The sequence below is a fragment of the Neoarius graeffei genome, chromosome 2 (assembly GCF_027579695.1).
Source record: "Neoarius graeffei isolate fNeoGra1 chromosome 2, fNeoGra1.pri, whole genome shotgun sequence".
In the NCBI taxonomy this organism is placed as follows: Eukaryota; Metazoa; Chordata; class Actinopteri; order Siluriformes; family Ariidae; genus Neoarius; species Neoarius graeffei.
The window spans coordinates 85267590-85288866 of NC_083570.1; the positions used below are offsets into that span (position 1 = coordinate 85267590).

At 40.4% G+C, this 21277-nt stretch overlaps 1 protein-coding gene across 3 annotated transcripts in view; it reads right to left on the minus strand.

Moving 5' to 3' along the window:
- abca1b (ATP-binding cassette, sub-family A (ABC1), member 1B) overlaps nucleotides 1-21277 on the minus strand; it is a 64722-nt gene that overhangs the window by 13179 nt on the left and 30266 nt on the right. For all 3 annotated transcript variants that reach the window (XM_060915107.1, XM_060915105.1, XM_060915106.1), the window contains exons 7-29: nucleotides 18485-18676; nucleotides 15910-15999; nucleotides 13961-14201; nucleotides 12227-12366; nucleotides 11978-12094; nucleotides 11635-11829; nucleotides 9948-10153; nucleotides 9659-9835; nucleotides 9352-9574; nucleotides 6637-6858; nucleotides 5467-5785; nucleotides 5175-5349; nucleotides 4916-5047; nucleotides 4560-4699; nucleotides 4336-4473; nucleotides 4015-4235; nucleotides 3011-3086; nucleotides 2652-2890; nucleotides 2156-2207; nucleotides 1935-2054; nucleotides 1685-1833; nucleotides 1451-1575; nucleotides 56-154 (exon numbers count right to left, since the gene is read on the minus strand). In XM_060915107.1, coding sequence (XP_060771090.1) covers nucleotides 56-154; nucleotides 1451-1575; nucleotides 1685-1833; nucleotides 1935-2054; nucleotides 2156-2207; nucleotides 2652-2890; nucleotides 3011-3086; nucleotides 4015-4235; nucleotides 4336-4473; nucleotides 4560-4699; nucleotides 4916-5047; nucleotides 5175-5349; nucleotides 5467-5785; nucleotides 6637-6858; nucleotides 9352-9574; nucleotides 9659-9835; nucleotides 9948-10153; nucleotides 11635-11829; nucleotides 11978-12094; nucleotides 12227-12366; nucleotides 13961-14201; nucleotides 15910-15999; nucleotides 18485-18676 — 3788 coding nt within the window. The remainder of the gene's footprint in view (nucleotides 1-55; nucleotides 155-1450; nucleotides 1576-1684; nucleotides 1834-1934; nucleotides 2055-2155; nucleotides 2208-2651; nucleotides 2891-3010; nucleotides 3087-4014; nucleotides 4236-4335; nucleotides 4474-4559; nucleotides 4700-4915; nucleotides 5048-5174; nucleotides 5350-5466; nucleotides 5786-6636; nucleotides 6859-9351; nucleotides 9575-9658; nucleotides 9836-9947; nucleotides 10154-11634; nucleotides 11830-11977; nucleotides 12095-12226; nucleotides 12367-13960; nucleotides 14202-15909; nucleotides 16000-18484; nucleotides 18677-21277) is intronic.

The window sequence follows — 21277 nt, forward strand, 5'->3', positions numbered from 1 at the left end:
GAGTAAATAGGGTCGTCATTACATTTATTATTGCTTGATATAACGATTTACTCACGGTATTGGTTCTCCTTCCATGCAACGTGTTCCAAAGCCAGGGGTTTCTGTTAGTGCGGAGAGTAATCTTTGAGTGTTCGCATCTTCAGGTGCATCATTGCTGTTAAAAAAAGTGAGAAAAAGTGTACTCAATCTCCATTTTATGACAGTTTTACATCTTTATTGTTAGGATTTTCCCCTAAAAATATAGTGTAAAAAGATCCTTGCTTTAATCATTTTCCTTTATCAGATACCTGCAGGTTACCCGGCGTTGCCCGGGTTTTGCAAAATTCTGGGTTGCCCCCAGGCTTCCATGTCAAATTTGGTGAAGATCCGTTGAGAAATGGTGATGTTAACCCAAGGCAAACAAAAATCCACACATCCACCACCCAGGGGCCCACCAAGGACCCCCTGGGGCCCAAATATGGAATTTCTGAGTTCTGCCAAATTGTGGCTCTCTCCTGTACCTACATGCCAAGTTTAGTGAAGATCTGTCGCGAGTTTGTGTTGATAAATGTAATGTGAACGGCATTGAGGGAGGGGGTGGGTGGATGTGCCCCCCAGGGACCCGTACATGAATTGTGTTTATATCTGCAAAATTACGGGTCATCCCCAGACCTACTTGCCAAATTTGGTGAAAGTCCGTCGAGAAATGGCAACGTTAGCTCAAGACAAACAAACAAACTTTGCTGCTTATTATATAGATTAGAAATTGTGTGAAAGGTATGCTTAGTAAGTACGTAATGATCACTTGGAATCTCTTATCAACACACTAACACATATTCAACACGGCAAGAAAGATCTTATGTCCTTTAGTGAGGTGGGGAAAAATTATTTGGCAATGTAGAAATTTGTATTGTGGTCAAAACCTAGACTCAAACAGTATTCTTGTATGTATACCGGTATATACAAAGCTGTCAGCATTAACTTTTTCAGCAGTCTGTGCTTCTTCTGTGGGATTGGACCATATGGGCTAGCCTTCGACACCTATGACCCTGTCACCGGTTATACTTCCTTGGACCACTTTTGGTCAGTACTAACCACTGCATACCGAGAACACCCCACAGGATGTGCCATTTTGGAGATGCTCAGACCCAGACATCGAGCCATCACAATTTGGCCCTTGTCAAAGTCACTCAGGTCCTTACGCTTGCCCATTTTTCCTGCTTCCAACACATCAACTTCAAGAACTGACTGTTCTCTTGCTGCCTAATATATCCCACCCACTGACAGGTGCCAATGTAATGAAATAATCAGTGTTCTTCACTTCACCTGCCCATGATCATGTTATGGCTGATCGGTGTATATATAGATATAGATATACAGAAGTGAGTCCAAAGTACATGCTGATGAAAAGTGTCTTGCTGATAATGGAAGTTTTTTAATGCTAGATTAGGTGTACACCAGGGTTAAGTACCTGATAAAGGTAACTTGATCTTCATACATCCACGGTTGCAAGGCAAGACTGGGGTATTTTCCAAATGGGGGGACAATAAGACTGAATACCAGAGCGATGCACACAAATATAGCAGGCAGAACAATCTGCATAACAGAAAAGAACAGAAATGAGTCAGACAGCAATACTCCCTCTAAATCTTGATCATATGATTCACCATTTCAACATCAGATTCCAGAACTATTCATTTCATACCTGGGCAAAGAATCCTTTCGTGGAACGACGAGCATACAGGAATCTTTTCCACAACAAGGCTACAAACTGCTGTCTCTTCAGGCTCCAGCCCTGGACTTGGTATGAACCTTTGCCATCAGTACTACTTAAATGATCAGTCTCTTTGGAATCTAAAGTGCAAAACACACACACATGGTTTTGTTTGTAACAGTGGCATGAAAAATAACAGACTATTCCTTGCACATGTTTAACTGAGAGTCATAAAAAGTACCTGGGTCCGCTTCAGATTCGTTGCAGTCAATGTTGTCATCCTCAGTCAAGGGTTTAAGGCAGCTCTGATGATCAGCTCCAAAAGCATGTCGTCTGCGTCTGCGTATAGGAAGCGTGCCATCTGTACAGACACAAACAGGAGCATAAGAAGAACTTCTCATGTTGTTCATATCTTTATCTCTGCTGTAAATTATCAGTGAAAATTACAAGTGAAAATCTTACCTGACATCATTTCAGTATCAACCCCACTGTCCTCTGCCACTTTCAGGAAAATCTAAAAAGATGATGACAATAATCCATCCATCCATCCATTATCTGTAGTTGCTTATCCTGTTCTACAGGGTTGCAGGCAAGCTGGAGCCTATCCCAGCTGACTATGGGTGAGAGGCGGGGTACACCCTGGACAAGTCGCCAGGTTGACACAAAGAGACAAACAACCATTCACACTCACACCTACGGTCAATTTAGAGCCACCAATTAACCTGCATGTCAAACCAGAGCACCCGGAGGAAACCCATGCGGACACGGGTAGAACATGCAAACTCCACACAGAAAGGCCCTCGCTGGCTGCTGGGCTCGAACCCAGGACCTTCTTGCTGTGAGGTGGCAGTGCTAACCACTACAGCACCGTACCGCCCGATGATAATAATAATAATAATAATAATATCTGCTTAACTGATGAGTATTAAATATATTTTTACTAGAAAGTATAGTGTACCTCTTCAAGTGTAGTGTCTGAAACACCATAACTTGAGATGCCCAAATCAGCAAGGTGGTCATCCAAATCATGGAAGAGATCAACAAAGGCACCATCTTTGGCCGATTCATAAGGCAGGATGTAGGTGATTTCATGTCCCAGATCCTCCACCATGCGTGAGTTAGGGACGTGCTTGAGGATTAGCCCTGAGATTAGAGTGATGTCTGCAGGAACAATAGGAGGCTCAGTCCACGAGGTACCTGCATGTACATTCACAATCACAGTGGTTAGATTAATACCAGGATTAAGGTTTTATGTTAATCTTTTAATTATCAGTCTGGAAATCCAAACCTAAGGTTGAACTGAGATTAAAAGCTTACCAAGAGCTGTGGCAGCATCGCTCTCATGGTCGCTGCCCAAGCCAGCATCTGAACTGCTCTCTGAGTCTTCTTCATCCTGAAACAGGCAATTCACACAAGCTGAGATTTTTAAAGGTGCTGGATACAGGATTTGCCCTTTGTGGTACAATTTTTTTGTAAGGTATGGTACTTGCAAAACTATTTAGCATTTTAAATAGTTGAGTTTTGCTGTGTGGATTTATCTCAGAGCTGCAAATTCTTACATTCTGAAATAATTTAGGGCTGCGTTATAAACAGGATAATGCAGACTAACTAGTATCCCTAAATAGCTTTCCTACTAAGTAAATAGTAATGACACCAGGGGCATACTGACAAACTATTTAGTATGGTAGTAAACTTTTGGGATGTGGTTCCACTTATCTGAGGATATAATTAAAATGCTATCACAGAAGCATTATGATTTAAATCAATAATGATAATAATAATACTTTCTTGTGAACATTGATATAATTGTCACATTTACCAGATTTACATTTACACATTACTCATTTATTCAGCAATTTAAAAAAACAACAACAAAAAAAAACTCCATTTGAAATCCATCCATTATCTGTAGCCACTTATCCTGTACAGGGTCGCAGGCAAGCTGGAGCCTATCCCAGCTGACTACGGGCGAAAGGCGGGGTACATCCTGGACAAGTCGCCAGGTCATCACAGGGCTGACACATAGACACAGACAACCATTCACACTCACATTCACACCTACGGTCAATTTAGAGTCACCAGTTAACCTAACCTGCATGTCTTTGGACTGTGGGGGAAACCGGAGCACCCGGAGGAAACCCACACAGACGCGGGGAGAACATGCAAACTCCACACAGAAAGGCCCTCGCCGGCCACGGGGCTCGAACCCAGGACCTTCTTGCTGTGAGGTGACAGTGATAACCACTACACCACCGTGCCTCCCTCCATTTAAAATCTTAATCCTAAAAATATTAACAGAAGAACAGAAGAAATTTTCTTACCTTCTTGATATAAGACACAGTGGTGGTGGAGTTTCTGCTGGAGCTCAGAGAAGCTTCCGGTTCCTTCTTAACCAGTGTCAAGTAGTATCCAGTTCCCAGATGAGTTTTCAAGAAGAGAGAGGAGCCCACGCAGCACAGCTTCCCATGAGAGATGATGGCAATACGATCACCCAAGATGTCTGCTTCGTCCATGTGATGAGTGGAAAGGATGATGGTTCGGCCTATGGTACAAATTACTTCTTATAACTGGGCTTAATTACTTCTTTATTATTTGACTGAAAATGGAGTATTTCTATAATGCTATGAGAAACTGAGGCAAACCTGCACGATATTTCAGCAGGAGGTCCCAGATGCCCCTGCGAGCGTAAGGGTCCACCCCAGCAGTTGGCTCATCCAGAATGACCACCTTTGACCCTCCAACAAATGCAAGGGCCACTGAAAGCTTCCTCTGCATGCCACCTTTAGGAAAGCAAACATTGTTAAAATTTAAGTCCAACATATCTGTGATAGTTTTATCAATTGTCAGGTCTTTACGATCCACCTACCAGAGAGCTCACTGGTCTTAGACTTGCATTTGTGTGGCAAACCAGTGTCATATAAGATCTGATCCATCTCAGCTTTCACCTTCTTTTCAGAGAGGCCTTTGAGTCGTGCATAGAACCAGATGTGCTCCTCCACCGTCAGCCTAAATACACCACATATCCAATTACGATTTCCCAGAGAATGCATCTAATACTTCTGAACTAAAAATTAAATGTGGCTCAATAGTATGGGTGGCACAGAATTTCATAAGCACTTACAATAATAACTGTCACAGCTTAAAATTCAACTGCAAATATTTTCAATTATGATTGAATGTAAATAAAAAAGGCCTGTTATATAAAGAATAAAGAGCACTTACATGCTGAAGAGGACGTTGTGCTGAGGGCAAACGCCAAGGCTCTGCCGGATAGCACTTAGCTCTGACCGGATGTCTCTGCCCATGATGTATGCTGTGCCAGACGTTGGTGGAAACAAACCCGTCAAGATGGACCTGAAACATTGAATAAGTGATACCCATCACAATCTTTATGAATTGTCATTGTGATATTGCACTTTGTGTTAAAAGGCAAAAAAAAAAAAAACTGCAGTTGTTTTAAATTCATCTGTCAGCTTCTTACATGGTGGTGGTTTTTCCTGCTCCATTGTGCCCCAGAAAGGATGTGATCTGACCCTCATAAAATCCCAGTGTCAGGCCATCCACAGCAAGCTTTTTGCCATGCCGATAGACCTTCACCAAGTTCTTAATATACACCCCCAGTTCAAGATGAGGGGGCTCTTCCTCAGTGCACACAGCTTGAAAATAAAAATAGAGGAGTACTGTTGGGAGAAATGCTAATTTTACAGTAAAAAAAATCAGGAGTATTCCTACTTTGTCGAAAGATAATAATATTTTGTTTATAATGTTCTTACCTCCTGCATTTGCCTTCTTTCCCTGTATTGTGGGTGCCTGATTTTGCTCTCCTTCTCCAAACCAGTAAGACTTGGTGAATGGGAAGTACCATGGTCTGGGAATGCCATACTGACCAGGAAACACAGCCTCAATGTACCAGGTCATGATGCCATAGATGAAGGCATCAAAATACATCATGATAATGGCAGTAGTGAGATTGTAGTCATCCCCTTCCATTGGGCTAGAGATGAGGTTGCCCCACTGGATCCCCGCTCCCTGCTCTTCAAACAGGGCAAAGTACTCACAACCGAACCCAAAGGCCACTGGAGAGAGTAGGCTCTGCAGATTAAAAAAAAAATACTCAGTTATCACAGTGGTTTTAAAGGAGCAATCGTTATTTTAGAGCCCTTTGCAAGCCTTCATTTTCCTGGTGACCAACCTTACCCCCTCTGTCAAAACTAGAGAAACAAGAGATGAGCTGGAGGTGGGAATAATTTCTGGGATGGAAAATTCTTAAACAGATGCATGGAACAAATTATCTGGCTAGATCCAGATCGGGAAACAAATTTTTCCAGACAAAAGCATATACAACCCCAATTCCAAAAAAAAGTTGGGAGACTGTAAACTGTTGAGCAACTGAAATTGTACATCAGGCAAGAATGGGACAACATTTCTCTTTCACAACTACAGCATTCGCTTTCCTCAGTTCCCAAACATTTACAGAGTGTTGTTAAAAGTAGAGGTGATGCAACATAGTGGTAAACACGCCCCTGTCCCAACTTTTCTAAAACGTGCTGCGCTGCTAACATCAAATTCAAAATGAGCATATTTTTTTCAAAAACCAACAAAATGTCTCAGTTTCAACATTTGATACGTTTTCTTTCTACTATTTTCAATGAAATATAGGGTTTCCAAGAAAAAATATCTGTTTTCATTTATGTTTTACACAGTGTCCCAACTTTTTTGGAATCGGGGTTGTAATATATTTCATGTAGAATTACAGCAAGCAGCCTCTATCACATGAAACATGGCATAGCAGCAGTGGCCTCATCTGCACATAAAGCAATTCGGAGCATATGGATTGAGCAAGATAAGATAAACCAACAAGGGCACTCATGAAAAGATGCCAGGTTGTATACGCTTTGCCAAAAGGTCACTGCTGGAACGTGTCGTGGAGATTGTAAACTCACAGCAATAACTTTAGCAGGAAGACGCACATAATCCTCCCAGGCCACACATAGTACATAGGGAAGATAGAGTGTGAAGTAGATGATTCCTCCGCATGCTGCAGCCAGGTTTGCCCGAGAAAACGCTGTGCTGATAAGGAAACACTGCATGACAGTGACCACAGCAAAGGAGCCCAAAAAGAGGAAGACCACACCAGAGTCACTGTGGGGCAGCAGGTTCCCCATCTGTAGACAAGAGATTAAAAAAAAAAATAATAATAATAATAAATTTGTTTATTGATTAGTTATTATTATATTCTCTGATGTTGTTGATCATGTATCTACAAAACAAAACAGCAATGTGTTTCAGATACATGTGAATCATCCAGTGCATCATATAATCGTAGGACTTACTGGTTACTGCTACAAGTAATAATAAATGAAATAATACTGTGACAAGCATCTGTCATATCCATCCATTATCTCTAGCCGCTTATCCTGTTCTACAGGGTCGCAGGCAAGCTGGAGCCTATCCCAGCTGACTATGGGCGAGAGGCCGGGTACGTACACCCTGGACAAGTCGCCAGGTCATCGCAGGGCTGACACATAGGCCCTGTCCACACGGCAATGGATTCAGGTGACTCCGATACAATTGCTTATCGTTTAGGCCTGGCGTCCACACGGCACCGGCGTTTTGGGTGCCCCAAAACGCAATCTTTTTGAGAACGGGTTCCAGAGTGGAAAGATCTGGCAACGTTGCCGTTGTGAAGTCGTCTGGATGAGTAGAACGGATTTGTTTACGATGATGTCACAACCACATGACTGTGAGTGCTTCACGCCGGGTAGAAGTGTAACGAACTCGATGCGAGTTGTCAACAAATCCTATAACTTGGTTCATGAAACGCGCTTACAAAATATTTTCACTGTGAATATTTATTGTGTAATGGTGCAAAGTGAGAGAGAGAGAGAGAGAGAGAGAGAGAGAGAGAGAGAGAGAGAGAGAATAGCCCTTAGGGCAGAGTCAATCCCGCCAGCAAAAATAGGGGAAAAAAAAGGAGCGATCTTACCTCTTCAGATGTGGGTTTAAGTCCTACAATACATTCCTCAAAAAGGGCGTAGAAGAAATTAATCCATCAACGTGTATCATTCAATTTATTCCGGACCATTAAAGACGCCGCCTTCCGCGTAGAATCATACGTCATCCTCGTCACCATATTGGATAGGTCAAAGCGGAGAATAAAGATTCATGTGCTGCGTTTAACTGTACCAACAGGTTTACCGTCCAAACGAGATCATATGGGATTACCTTTCACAGGTGAGAAACAACAAATTAATCCATCAGCGTGTATCATTCAATTTATTCCGGACCATTAAAGACGCCGCCTTCCGCGTAGAATCATGTCATCCTCGCCGCCATTTTGGAGAGGTCAAAGCGGAGAATAAAGATTAGCTGCGTTTAACTGTACCAACAGGTTTGCCGTCCAAACGAGATCACATGGGATTACCTTTCACAGGTGAGACTGGAAAAATACTTTTCATTGTATTTGGTCATTATAATGTAATTTTACGAACAGATTTTCCTGACTTTGTGGTTAATATGAAGTCTCGCGCATAATAGTTTATGAGCATGCGTCCTTACTTCTTCTATTGTTCTGGTGTCTCCGAAGGGACCGTCTTACAGCGCCCCTAGAGGTGTGGCATGTGTATTGCATCGTTTTCAGCAAGCGTTGCGTTGCCATATGGACCTGATATTTTACTGATTGTTGCCCATTTGGACGCGATATATTTTTAAATAACATCTCGTTGCCGTTGTCGTGTGGATGTAGCCATAGAGACAAACAACCATTCACACTCACATTCACACCTACGGTCAATTTAGAGTCATCAATTAGCCTAACTTGTATGTCTTTGGAGGAAACCGGAGCACATGGAGGAAACCCACACAGACACAGGGAGAACATGCAAACTCCACACAGAAAGGCCCTCATCGGCCGCTGGGCTCGAACCTAGAACCTTCTTACTGTGAGGCAACAATGCTAATCACTACATCACCATACCTCTCTCTCTCTCTCTCTCTCTCTCTATATATATATATATATATATATATATATATATACATTTTTTTTTTGTAAATAATCTCATCTCATTTTTTTAAAAAGCAAATCAAAAATAAGCGCTGGATAAAAACCCATCTATCTTATGTAAATAAAGATACAGATTTTGTTGTCCAGTGGTCAAATGTTTGAGATACGCTGCCTTGCACTTACAATCAGGTTCCCTGTGGTGGTACACATACGGACATCGTATAGACATCGTACGGTCGCAAAAGCCATCAAAAATCATGTCAATGCATTACCATATTCTCTTAAGCATGGAGTTTTGATCTGCTATAAATGAGTATTTAGTAGTATTATAATTAGAAATATGGTAATAATCCAGAGAGGGAATTAGCCCTCAGTAAACAATGATAAAGAATATAGTAAATTCGGTAATGTATATCACAATCTATCTATCTATCTATCTATCTATCTATCTATCTATCTATCTATCTATCTATCTATCTATCTATTAGCAACTTCATAAAATCATATTTTACGTAATCAAGTGTGATCATACACTTAATAAAACAGATACTACCAACGATAATGTTTTGTTCTTTGTGTTTCTAATAGAGATAATATGTGATTTAATCTTATTAAATTAGTCATGAAAAAGGCTACGTGCACATATTAGCAGTACCTTGAGGACAAACACCAGTAGTCCAGCACTCATGAGAAGTGGGATAAGACTGCTGATGAACCAGCTGAACCACAGGATACCATTGTCCAATCCCATAATCCTCATGGTTTCCTTGAGGCGGGCCTCCTTCTCATAGACAACACTCTTTATTATAATAGCCACAGAGTACATCCAGGCTAGGGTCATGAAGAGGGGCATGGAGCGACTCATCACACGCAAGAAACTACAGAGATTTAGGAAAAAACAATTCCTTTAGGATTTGGTCTACAGAATGAGAATTGCAACAATGATCTGTAGAGAAACGTACATGTCATCGACATAGCATGGGTAAGGCATTTGCTGGATGTAGACTCCAGTCTTCTCTTTAGTTCCTGTTAGTGCTCTGATGATGCTCTGCTCTATAACATCCTGGAGGTAAGAAAAACCACCCCAAACGTACCGTAAGTCCTCAAATGGGTCAGCTCTGGGGCCAGGGTCCCAGTACCTAAAGCAATGAAAAAGAAAGATTGATTGGCAGAATATAAAGCCGATTATCTACCACCAACAGTTGGTGGGTGTTTAATAGTTGAACTTAAAATGGCCAAATATTGACATACGCATCCTTGATCTTGTTGGTGCGCTCCACATTGTCAATGTCCATACGAATTTTATAGTTGACATGTGGAGGAAGCTTGGAGCTGTTTAGGTCAATATCAGGGAACACAATTCCAGCCCAGAACTTCCTGTTGTCCAGCAGACCAAGAGACTCATTCACTAACTTCTCCTCAGTGCTCACAGGCTCTAATTTATCCAGATTCACACACTGTAAAAACAGATAATGATTCAGAGATACATCAACAGATTATTTTAGACTAGCTCTAAATTGATTGCACTGATTATATTTGGGGTTTTGCTGGCTGAACATTTTCATTTTATATATGGTTGGGTGTTTGCAATGTAAGTGAAATGACCTCTTCCTTTGAAAGAAGACGGTTATTGTTATGTTTAGTGATAAAGAGTACCAGACTATTCGTTAAAATATTAATTTAAGGCAGAATGGTGCTTAATAATTGGAGTAATTTCTTTAAAATAAAAGACAAGCAAATGATATAATTTCGTGTCTATTTTGTAATCTTCCTGTGTTGGTCTACACAAAATATTTCCACTTGCTCTTTTACTTTCACTTCTTCATTTTGTCTGTGTCATAAGTTCATGTGGTCTGAACATTAGTCAACAACTTATAAGTATGAACATGTTTGTGAAAAAGGAAGATTTCCTTTTGCATGTAAATGAGCCATTCCAGCGAATCGGTGCCATTTCCGTCCCTAGAAAATTATATGTATAAATGCACATAAAAATGCACTTTAAAATACATTTCCTTATTATGCTAAATGTCCTGCACATTGATCTGATTTCAAATTTAAGATATATAATTGTAAGGATTAATAAAAACTACCTAAAACACTGAAAAATAGCATGTGTTACCTGTCCCCGCACTCTAACTTTATACTTAACTATGAAATATTATGATTAAAATCCTTCAGAAACAGTATTTCTTTTGCACTGTTGTGTGACTCCATATCCTATGCATGGTTTAAATATATTTTTTTCATAAGAAATCCACAATATCTTAGTTAAAATACACATTTTAGTCGTGTCCCTGGGTTTTCACTCAGTCCTGTTACCCAAACATATTACCCCATCTGACAAATTTGGAACATTCCATAAATCACATGCTCAACAGGAAGCTACATCAGTTGTGTCTTCTGAAGGCCATGGGAAGACCAAAAGTTAGTTCTCTCATTTACTTTTCTGTATATTTGATGATATTTTTTTTTTTACTTTGACTGATAAGGTCAATGTCAACATACTGTCCTGTTACTTAAATTATTTCTTAGATGATATTTGTTTATTTTAAAAATACAGATTTTTGGTAAATCACTAGAATGTGCTAAGTGTGGTCATGGTATTAGCGATGACGCCATGTGGCTTAATTCCATGTATTAGCTAATCCTAGGCTAAAAACTCAGTCCTGTTACTTTCAGATGTCACTTGAGTTTTGGTAACAGGACTGAAAAAATGCAGCCATCTTTGACTTCCAAACCTTGTAAAAAAATAAATAACGTAGCCTGAGGTTGACCAATACACATTTTGAATAATCAGTGTTGAAAAGATATAACAAATTAAGTTTAATTTGGGAGTGGTACAACAAGCAAATGGCACCCATTCGGTGGAATGTCCCAAATGTCTTGAAAACAAAGGGAGGGTGGGTGTTGGAGGAACGTACAATATAATGAAACTGACCTCCATGAAACGGGATATGCTCATAATAGCTTGATCGGTTTCATTGAAGATGTTTCTCCATGTGAACACTGTCCCAGGTGGACGAGTGTCCTCCGAATGCTTGGTCAGGAAACTGCTAAGATCCTGCACACTCCACTGAGTACCACTCAGCCGGGCACTGAAGAAATAGGCTGTGACATTGTTCTGTAGTAACATCTGTAAACAAAGAAAGCAAGCAGTCACAGGTTACACCTCAACAAATGCTCACCTCGTACTTGGTTACTGTATGCAATTTTGTTTCTAGAGATGAGTTGGTGATGTGCCCACCACTGGAGGGTAGTAATGAGCAAAAAACCCGACATACCCGCACAAGGTCCATTTCTTGACTGTTTTCCATAAAGTTCCACACCTTGGGCCTGGTCTCTTCCCACATCCCACCCAGATCTCTGAGAATTCCCAGCTCTTGAAATGTCCTGTTGACCTAAATCACAGAGAATAGCATACAGAGAGAAATTGAATTCACCTTTTTCTCTTTCCACTGCAGGTGAATATTACAACACATAAATCAATAGCTTTCTTTTTCTATGTTGCATTCAGTGATAACAGTGCTTACCTCTTGGATGATCTTTTGTGTGGCAGGGGTGTGAGGCGTGTACAGGATCTTCCCCATGAGCAGAGGCTTCAGTGCTCTCCAGATCATCCGAGAGATGGGACTAGTCTCAATGTTCTTCATTAGATTGTTACAGTAGGGAGCTGCAAGAATATTACGAACAGGGATTTCCAAAATAAGATCAAGATAATAATCAAATAATATTGGCTGGCGTTGAATGGTATATCAAGCATATTCCATTCAGCTAACATGATATTGAATGAGTTGAAGAGGAGTTCAGTATCATGCTAGCTGAATGGAATATATCTGATATACCATGAAAAAAAGCCAGCCAATATTATTATTATGATTATTATTATTATACATTTCTTTCAGGTGTTCAATGCATCTTTCTCTTTCAAAATTCTCTCAAAATCTTCCGTATTTAACGAAGTAAACCTGGCAACCATGTCTATTTACAAACTGTCCCAGTCGCTCGCTAGTGCAGAAGTTTTACGTATCTGATGTGTGATGTCATGTTGTCTTGAGAACCATGCAATATCGTAAACCATATTCAACGCTCGTTCTCCATTGGGTAGAGTGACGTAATACACGTAGGATAAGCGATACGCTAACAATATTGCATGCTATCAAACCAAATGAATGAAACCCACTAGAAGGGAATAGAATATATGTTTTTATTCCATCGAAAAAGTGTCCTGTATGTGTAATAATTAATAATAATCCTACAACAGCACTATTGAATTCTCAATTCTGATTGGTCAGAAGTTGTTGATTCATATTCCATAACAGCTCTGATGGTAGTGTTAGCTATAATTCACATCATAATGAGTATTAATGCACTCAGTCCAATATGTAATAGTTTCTATAGTAGCAACACATTCACAGGGATGTGTATGGTGGATGTTCCACATAATCTAAACCTATTAATAAACAGATTCAAAATATTATTTAACAAAGAAAAATGTATATTTGTATATTCAATGCGGTGAAGATTTCTGTAATGATATGTTTATTTAACATTTGTTGAAGAAGCCTCCAGTGCCAGCACTTTGTAACAGAAATCTTTTTTTTTTTTTGAGAAAGTGAGGAAATGGCTGCTCATAGTTGTGATAATGTGAACCAATTAAATTTTGTTTCACAGACATTCTATACCATTAAATGTAACTACACTGATTATTTATACCAATGTAACTATAACTCATTCATCTCATTATCTCTAGCTGCTTTATCCTTCTACAGGGTCGCAGGCAAGCTGGAGCCTATCCCAGCTGACTACAGGCGAAAGGCGGGGTACACCTTGGACAAGTCGCCAGGTCATCACAGGGCTGACACATAGACACAGACAACCATTCACACTCACATTCACACCTACGGTCAATTTAGAGTCACCAGTTAACCTAACCTGCATGCCTTTGGACTGTGGGGGAAACCGGAGCACCCGGAGGAAACCCACGCGGACACGGGGAGAACATGCAAACTCCGCACAGAAAGGCCCTCGCCGGCCACGGGGCTCGAACCCGGACCTTCTTGCTGTGAGGCGACAGCGCTAACCACTACACCACCATGCCGCCCTGTAACTATAACTACAACAGCAAATCCCATCATGTTTTATTCCTTCCAGAAACCACTGCAGAAAAATGTTCTGCATAGCAGGGTATATAAACCTTATGCAATAACACAATTTTATTTCAGAATGAGACAGCATGTATTAGATGAAATGGAGAGAGTGCTCACTGGTTGTGTTGTCATAGACAGAAACAGGCTCGTCATCACTGCTGTTGTAGTTGCCAAACATTGCTTTGAAGTTGCTGTCCTCATACCAGTTAAGAGACTTGATTTTGAGGCCACCACCTTCAGGGTGTCCACACACTATTCTTGATACAGCCTGGTACATCTGACTGGGCGAACCAGTGGCATTCTGGGTCAGGAAGAGGATCTCATTACGCAGGTCACTCCAGCTCCGCATGCTGGCCAACTGAGAAAAGATTATAGGGTGTTAGAGGCCTGAAGGAAACCAATGCTAATTAAACCAAGTCGGTATGTATGAGAATGAAAGCAAGAGAATTCATTTTAAACAGCTATATCAGGTTAAAATATCCCAGTGTTCTTTGACGTTCTTGAGATTTGTTTGTCCGTTTTTATCTAGAAAATGTCTAAAAGACTCTGTTTATCTCTTCTGTTGCTATCGTCAGAGAGTTAATATGCAATAACTTATTAAAGAGAGTCGAAACCCTGAGGGCTGCCAAACTAAATTTGCTCAGTAAATACACCGCTTCAAAAAGTTGCCCTGATATTTCATATTGCAAACCGTCACAGGATACACTCAGTACAAAACAAATTATGACTGCAGAAAAAGCTACAAACGTCAGGCGAAACTTTAACCCACCTACAAATATTCCTTGAATCCCTGTTTCCGTGTTTTCCTTACAAACTCCTGAGTCAATGGGAAAATGTGCCATGAGTTGAGACAAACAGCAGAGGAGTGAAAAGTAACTATCGGTCATTCGCTTTAAAACCCAAAACAGAGAGGTGTGGTTCAGATATACTTCATATGAAGTGTTAACTTTGACTCAGAGAGCCACATCAGCAAGTCAACCTGTCACATGCTTCCAATTTTGTAATTTTGTAAAAGTGCACCAGCAGAGTAGGGCATGCACGAAGGAGGGGAAACAGGAAAACAATTGTTGAACTTTTCCAGAAGATAGGCATGCTGAACAAACAGATGTAGAGAAAATGTCTAAAAAAACAAGCGACAGAACAATCCATAAAATTCAAAATCACTTTTTATTCCAACCAACACCTGACTCCACTCATTTAATCACTTCACCTTGGTCATCAAACAACTAATACTTGTATTTTTCTGGAATTACATTCTGTAGCCACATTGGCACTGTGTTCACCGAATGAGAGAAGACAGAGGGGCTTTTGTTTAAGCCCACAGATCACAGATTCCCAAGTAAAAGTACACTCTGTAAATGCTAACCAGTTGCATTTCTGGTTCAGGAATCTTCAACTACTCTCTCTTTCTCTGACTCTGTGCTTGTTCAGCTGCGCCTGGTTGTATATCTGTGCAGCTGAGAACTGAAGCAACTCTTCCCCCAAATGGCCCTGAAGGTACACAGCATGAGTTACACCCAGACACAACATGTCGCTTTCACTGCTGCATCGAGTGGCTCAGAGATTACTGACATCTTTACAGAGAGACACTAACTTTCCTAGAAGATGATCCTAATACACAATTAATCCTCAAAATGACAAATAAATGGCACTAAATAGACTGGAATATGTACCACCATGTGGATATAATGTCTGTCCATAAAACTTTAGCTGACTCTGAGACTTCAAAGGGAAGAAGTAGACATGGAGGAAAAGAGAGCATTGTAGAAACGGGACCACAAGCGAAAGCAGGAAAGGGCTCTATTGAAGTTTTATTCCATACATCACTGCCACTGTATGCCAGATCAGAATTTCGTATTATTTTCAGTCTGGTTAAAGGAACTGCCTTTTTTCACGCCAAGGCAAACACATACGAGATCATTTACTGAGATCATACCTGAGAAAGCTCACTTACATCACCATAATATTCCAACACTGCACGACTTGTCTGACGTCTGCAAGCTTTCTGTTGTTGCAGCGTCAGAGTATTTGAAACGGTTTCTAATTAAACTAAACAGAGTTATTACCTCCAGTGCTACAGAACTCAGGCTTTCCAAGAGGTTGTCTGTGGCTTTGGTGACATTGTGGGTGGTGTTTCTCTCAGAGCTTATGTCTGACTGCAAAAAAGAACATATACATTAAGACAAAATATTCAAATCTGACCATTTTGCTTAGAACTCAGAATACACAATTACTTGAATGCAAAAGTTTACATCACCTTAGATCAAAATAAGATTACATTTACGGCATTTAGCAGACGCTCTTATCCAGAGCAACATACGACATCCCCAGAGTAGCCTGGGGATTACGTGCCTTGCTCAAGGATACTTCAGCCATTCCTGCTGGTCTAGGGAATCAAACCAGCAACCTTTTGGTCCCAAAGCTGCTTCTCTAACCATTAGGCCATGGCTTTAAGATGTTTAAACTTAATGTTTTATAATTAAGATACATTTATATTAATATGATTAAGATAAGATACACTTATCCCCAACTATATGAGGCATGTAAGAGCTAACAAGCTTTCCTAGGTCATTTAATTTTTTTTTTCTTCTTTTTTCTAAACTACTACTTAAAATGTCAGGGTAACCCTGACTACTTTATCATTTTATCTAAATGATGAGGCTGTAAAATCAAAACTTAGATTCATATATTCTTATGACCCTACAACAAAAATTAAGCCATAAATGTATAACCATTCATTCTCATACGATAAGGTTGGATAGAAATGCCACTAAAAGGCACTCATTTATTTCTTTTTTTTTTCTTTTCCTGGGAAATCCAAATCATGACACTGTTGGAAAGAACACCATGCTCATGGCTTTGTAATGAACCGACAGAGAAAACTAAACTTGCCACAGCACGCTATAATTTCTAGATTGCATCTCCAGGCTACATGTTAAGGTAGGTGTGTAAAGGTTTCAAGCCAAAACATGTCTAGTCTTTTGCTTGCTCTGAAAGGCCTTGCCCCCTTTCCAACCCACTCTCTTTCTTTGTACTGTTCTCTTTGTCTTTGACCTGCTCTTTCTTTGGTTCTGTACAAAGTACACATCAGTGGTTGAGTCACTTGGTGTGGTGTTTCAGAAACAGTTGTGTTCAGTGAGATTTTATGAAAAATATTAAAGTTGCATGATAAGAGGAAATGGTAACCTCTTCACCCTGTTCTAAACACAAACAAATGATAATTAAAAAACAAACAAACAATCTAATTCACTTTTTTAAATGGAGAAGTGTTCAGGGATTCTTAGACCTTTTTTTCCTTCATTTTTTTTTTTTGCCCACAGGCTATAAAACTCCTTCCAAATAAGGATGCTTGATGGCCGGGATGTACCTGCAACAGTTGTAATTGCATACAATATCTGTAAAATGTGTAATATGAGCAATTATTGTTTGCGACAAAATACCATTTGGTGAAAAAGCACTATGCAGTTCCTAGTCTGGGCTAAATCAACACCTAACCATAATGCATTTGATCAGGACCATGTAATGTTTTACTAAATAATGCTATGCAATCAAGAACCAGTTTTCACTGTAGTAAAACATTCACTATCTGGTGCAATATTCTATTATTCTATTTCAACTGCAAGTATTTTATTAGTGCAATATTCTACTTCAGCTGAAGTACTACTCTTATTTAAGTTCCATTCTTATTTAGTTGTGTATATTACATAGATAGCCCGTATTGTTTCTTTTTTACTTATATATATATATATATATATATATATATATATAGTGGTTAGCGCTGTCGCCTCACAGCAAGAAGGTCCGGGTTCGAGCCCCGTGGCCGGCGAGGGCCTTTCTTTGTGGAGTTTGCATGTTCTCCCCGTGTCCGCGTGGGTTTCCTCCGGGTGCTCCGGTTTCCCCCACAGTCCAAAGACATGCAGGTTAGGTTAACTGGTGACTCTAAATTGACCGTAGGTGTGAATGTGAGTGTGAATGGTTGTCTGTGTCTATGTGTCAGCCCTGTGATGACCTGGTGACTTGTCCAGGGTGTACCCCGCCTTTCGCCCGTAGTCAGCTGGGATAGGCTCCAGCTTGCCTGCGACCCTGTAGAAGGATAAAGCGGCTAGAGATAATGAGATGAGATGAGATGAGATATATATATATATATATATATATATATATATATATATATATATATATATATATATATATATATATATATGTGTATGTATGTGTGTGTGTGTGTGTGTGTGTGTGTGTGTGTGTGTGTGTGTGTGTGTGTGTGTATTTCCCCCCATAGTTTTTTTTCTACTTTTATTGCACTATTTTTTGTTACTGTTTATTCCTGACTCTTTTTCTATTTGTAAGCTGCTGTAACATGTAAATTTCCCCATCAAGGGATGAATAAAGTTTATCTTATCTTTTCCAAAGGTTCATCTTTCCAAAAAGAGAAAATCACCTTAAAAAGTAGAGATTATTCAATGTTATTCTAGCGCTACCATTTAACAGTGATCTTTTGTGGTGCTATGCAAAGATCATATATTTTTGTTTCCAAATGAAAAGGTTCACATGGCTCTTTCTTGCTTCTACTACTGAAAGACTGATTGCTTTCCAAGATATTTCTTTCCTCAGTTAAACTTATATTAAACCGAATTATCTTACCCTTAGAGGTCTGAAGAAGTCCAGGTTGGCCAGGAAGTGTTTCTCGGCTTGGTTCAGCCAGTGCGGAGATGAGCTGCAGATGATGTCATGGGTGAGGTCAGCTACTTTTCTGTTTGGGAATGTCACAAATTGCTCCAAGATGGAATTGTTACACATGGTCCTCAGATGTACCCCATAACCTCGTGTTAGGACCTGAAACCAGGTAAGAGCAATGGAAAGCCAGCAGAGTGAACTATGTGATTCTCCAGGGATGAAAAAGTGAATACGTGTGAACATGTGGCAGATTCATAAGAAGAGAGAAACATCATTAATAATGTATAAAAGGGGAAGGAATACTGTACAGTATTATGTTGTGGCAAATTCTAGCGAAAAGCTAGTGACTGTTATGCTGTGTGGGGCATTTATTTTGCTTGTGTGTTTTGGGTCCACTTGCCCCCTTAGAGGGAAGAATCGCTGGCTGATCACTTTTATCCTATGATGAAGGCATTTCTATCCTGATGGTATTGGTCTTTTTCAGGATGACTCCACCCCCATCAACAGAACAGGAGGACTCACTAAATGGTTTGATTAGGATGTAAATCATACATCAGGGCCTTCACAGCCACTAGATCTCAACTCAATTGAACTCCTATGAGAGATTTTGGAACGAAATTCCAGCTGAGAGAATACCTTTAGGAAGAACGGTGTTCATCCCTCCATCCCTAGAGTGCCAGAGAATCATAGAGCCTATGCAAAGACACTAAAGCTTGTGGAGGGCAAACAGCTTATAAAGATACTTTATGTTGGTTTTCTTTTAATTTGTCACCCCTCTTTAAGAGAGAATGGTGCCATTACTGTGACTGGCCAGTTGCTGGATATTTTATCATAACTAACTACTATCTATAGCTGATTTCAGTGGGTTATGTGAATAATATGCCCCATAAAACAGTGAACATGTCTTAAATACCAGGGCTCGAAATTCGCGGTGGTCCGGTCGCCCGAGGCGACTTAATTTGTCATTTGGCGGGTAATTCCTGTCACTAGCCAGCCCAGCTGGCTAGTTGAAAATAAAAAATATGAAGCGAAGATTCAGACTAGGGCTGTGTGATATATCGAATATACTCGATATATCTCCAAAAATTCTGTGTGAGATACATATAATTATTATATCGTAACTATAGAGTATTTTATGGTCATCTGCCGACTTGCGTTTGTTTCGTGTTTGTTGCGTTTGTTTAAAACCTTTTCCGGTGGTTTTCTCCCTGTCCCTCAGGCAATAACGTGAGAGACTGCCTAAGGGTAAAAAAAACAATAACGTCACACACTCGCCAACCAATCCTGGGCGACATCTCTGTGCTGAAAGGAACTTGCGGGAAGATTTTCTAGTTTCGGTTTACAGCGCTGACTCAGTTTGTGCAATCGCTGGTGTTGCATAGGCTACCGTGTAAGCTCTGTCAATTTCAGCGACAAATTAAAAATGGAAGCGGACGAATTGGTTCCTAAAAGAACTAGTAAGGGGTCAGTCATCCGGCATTTTTTTGGATATCGCAAAGAGGACGTGGAACAGCATATGCCAATTTGTAAAGTCATCTCATCTCATTATCTCTAGCCGCTTTATCCTGTTCTACAGGGTCGCAGGCAAGCTGGAGCCTATCCCAGCTGACTACAGGCGAAAGGCGGGGTACACCCTGGACAAGTCGTCAGGTCATCACAGGGCTGACACATAGACACAGACAACCATTCACACCTACGGTCAATTTAGAGTCACCAGTTAACCTAACCTGCATGTCTTTGGACTGTGGGGGAAACCGGAGCACCCGGAGGAAACCCACATGGACACAGGGAGAACATGCAAACTCCGCACAGAAAGGCCCTCGCCGGCCACGGGGCTCGAACCTGGACCTTCTTGCTGTGAGGCGACAGCACTAACCACTACACCACCGTGCCGCCCCGGTAACTACTCTCTTTTGTGTTATTTTTGACAGAAGTAAAATTCATACATGAACAAATTTTGGCGAGTTGATTTTCTGTTTGGCTAGTTACTTTGGAAGGTAATTAGTCCGGCTCATACATGAACAAATTTTGGCGAGTTGATTTTCTGTTTGGCTAGTTACTTTGGAAGGTAATTAGTCCGGCTGGCTGGTGAAAAAATATATGAATTTCGAGCCCTGAATACTGTTTGAACACAGAAGATGTACAGTGGGGCAAAAAAGTATTTAGTCAGCCACCAATTCTGCAAGTTCTCCCACTTAAAAAGATGAGAGAGGCCTGTAATTTTCATCATAGGTATACCTCAACTATGAGAGACAGATAGGGTGTTCACACGGCACATATTTGCATCGATGCTGCACCGATGTATTTTGTTGCGATATATCTTACACCGGTGTAAATTTTGCGCAGCGTTCACACGTCACAACCCTGCTTACTAGAGAGAAGCGTGTTAGCACCGGTGCAGCCCCACTTGCGTTCACACGGCAGTTTCTGCGACCGTGCAATAGTAACAAAAACTTTATTACTATCATTTCCTTTGATAGTAATAAAGTTTTGATATCATTTCCTTTTATTACTATCATTTCCTATCATTATTACTATCATTTGCGATAGTAATAATGCGGAAATGAAATATGCGCATGCGTGAAAATGTACTTCCTTTTCCCGGTTGTCATGGCATCACCAAGTGCCGGGAAAACAACGTGGATGAAGACACCAGTGTTGCCAGATATTGCTGATGTTTTCCATCCCAAAATATGTTCAAATCCGCCAAAATGCACTTAAAACTGCCCAATCTGGCAACACTGGAAGACGTTCTGTTGT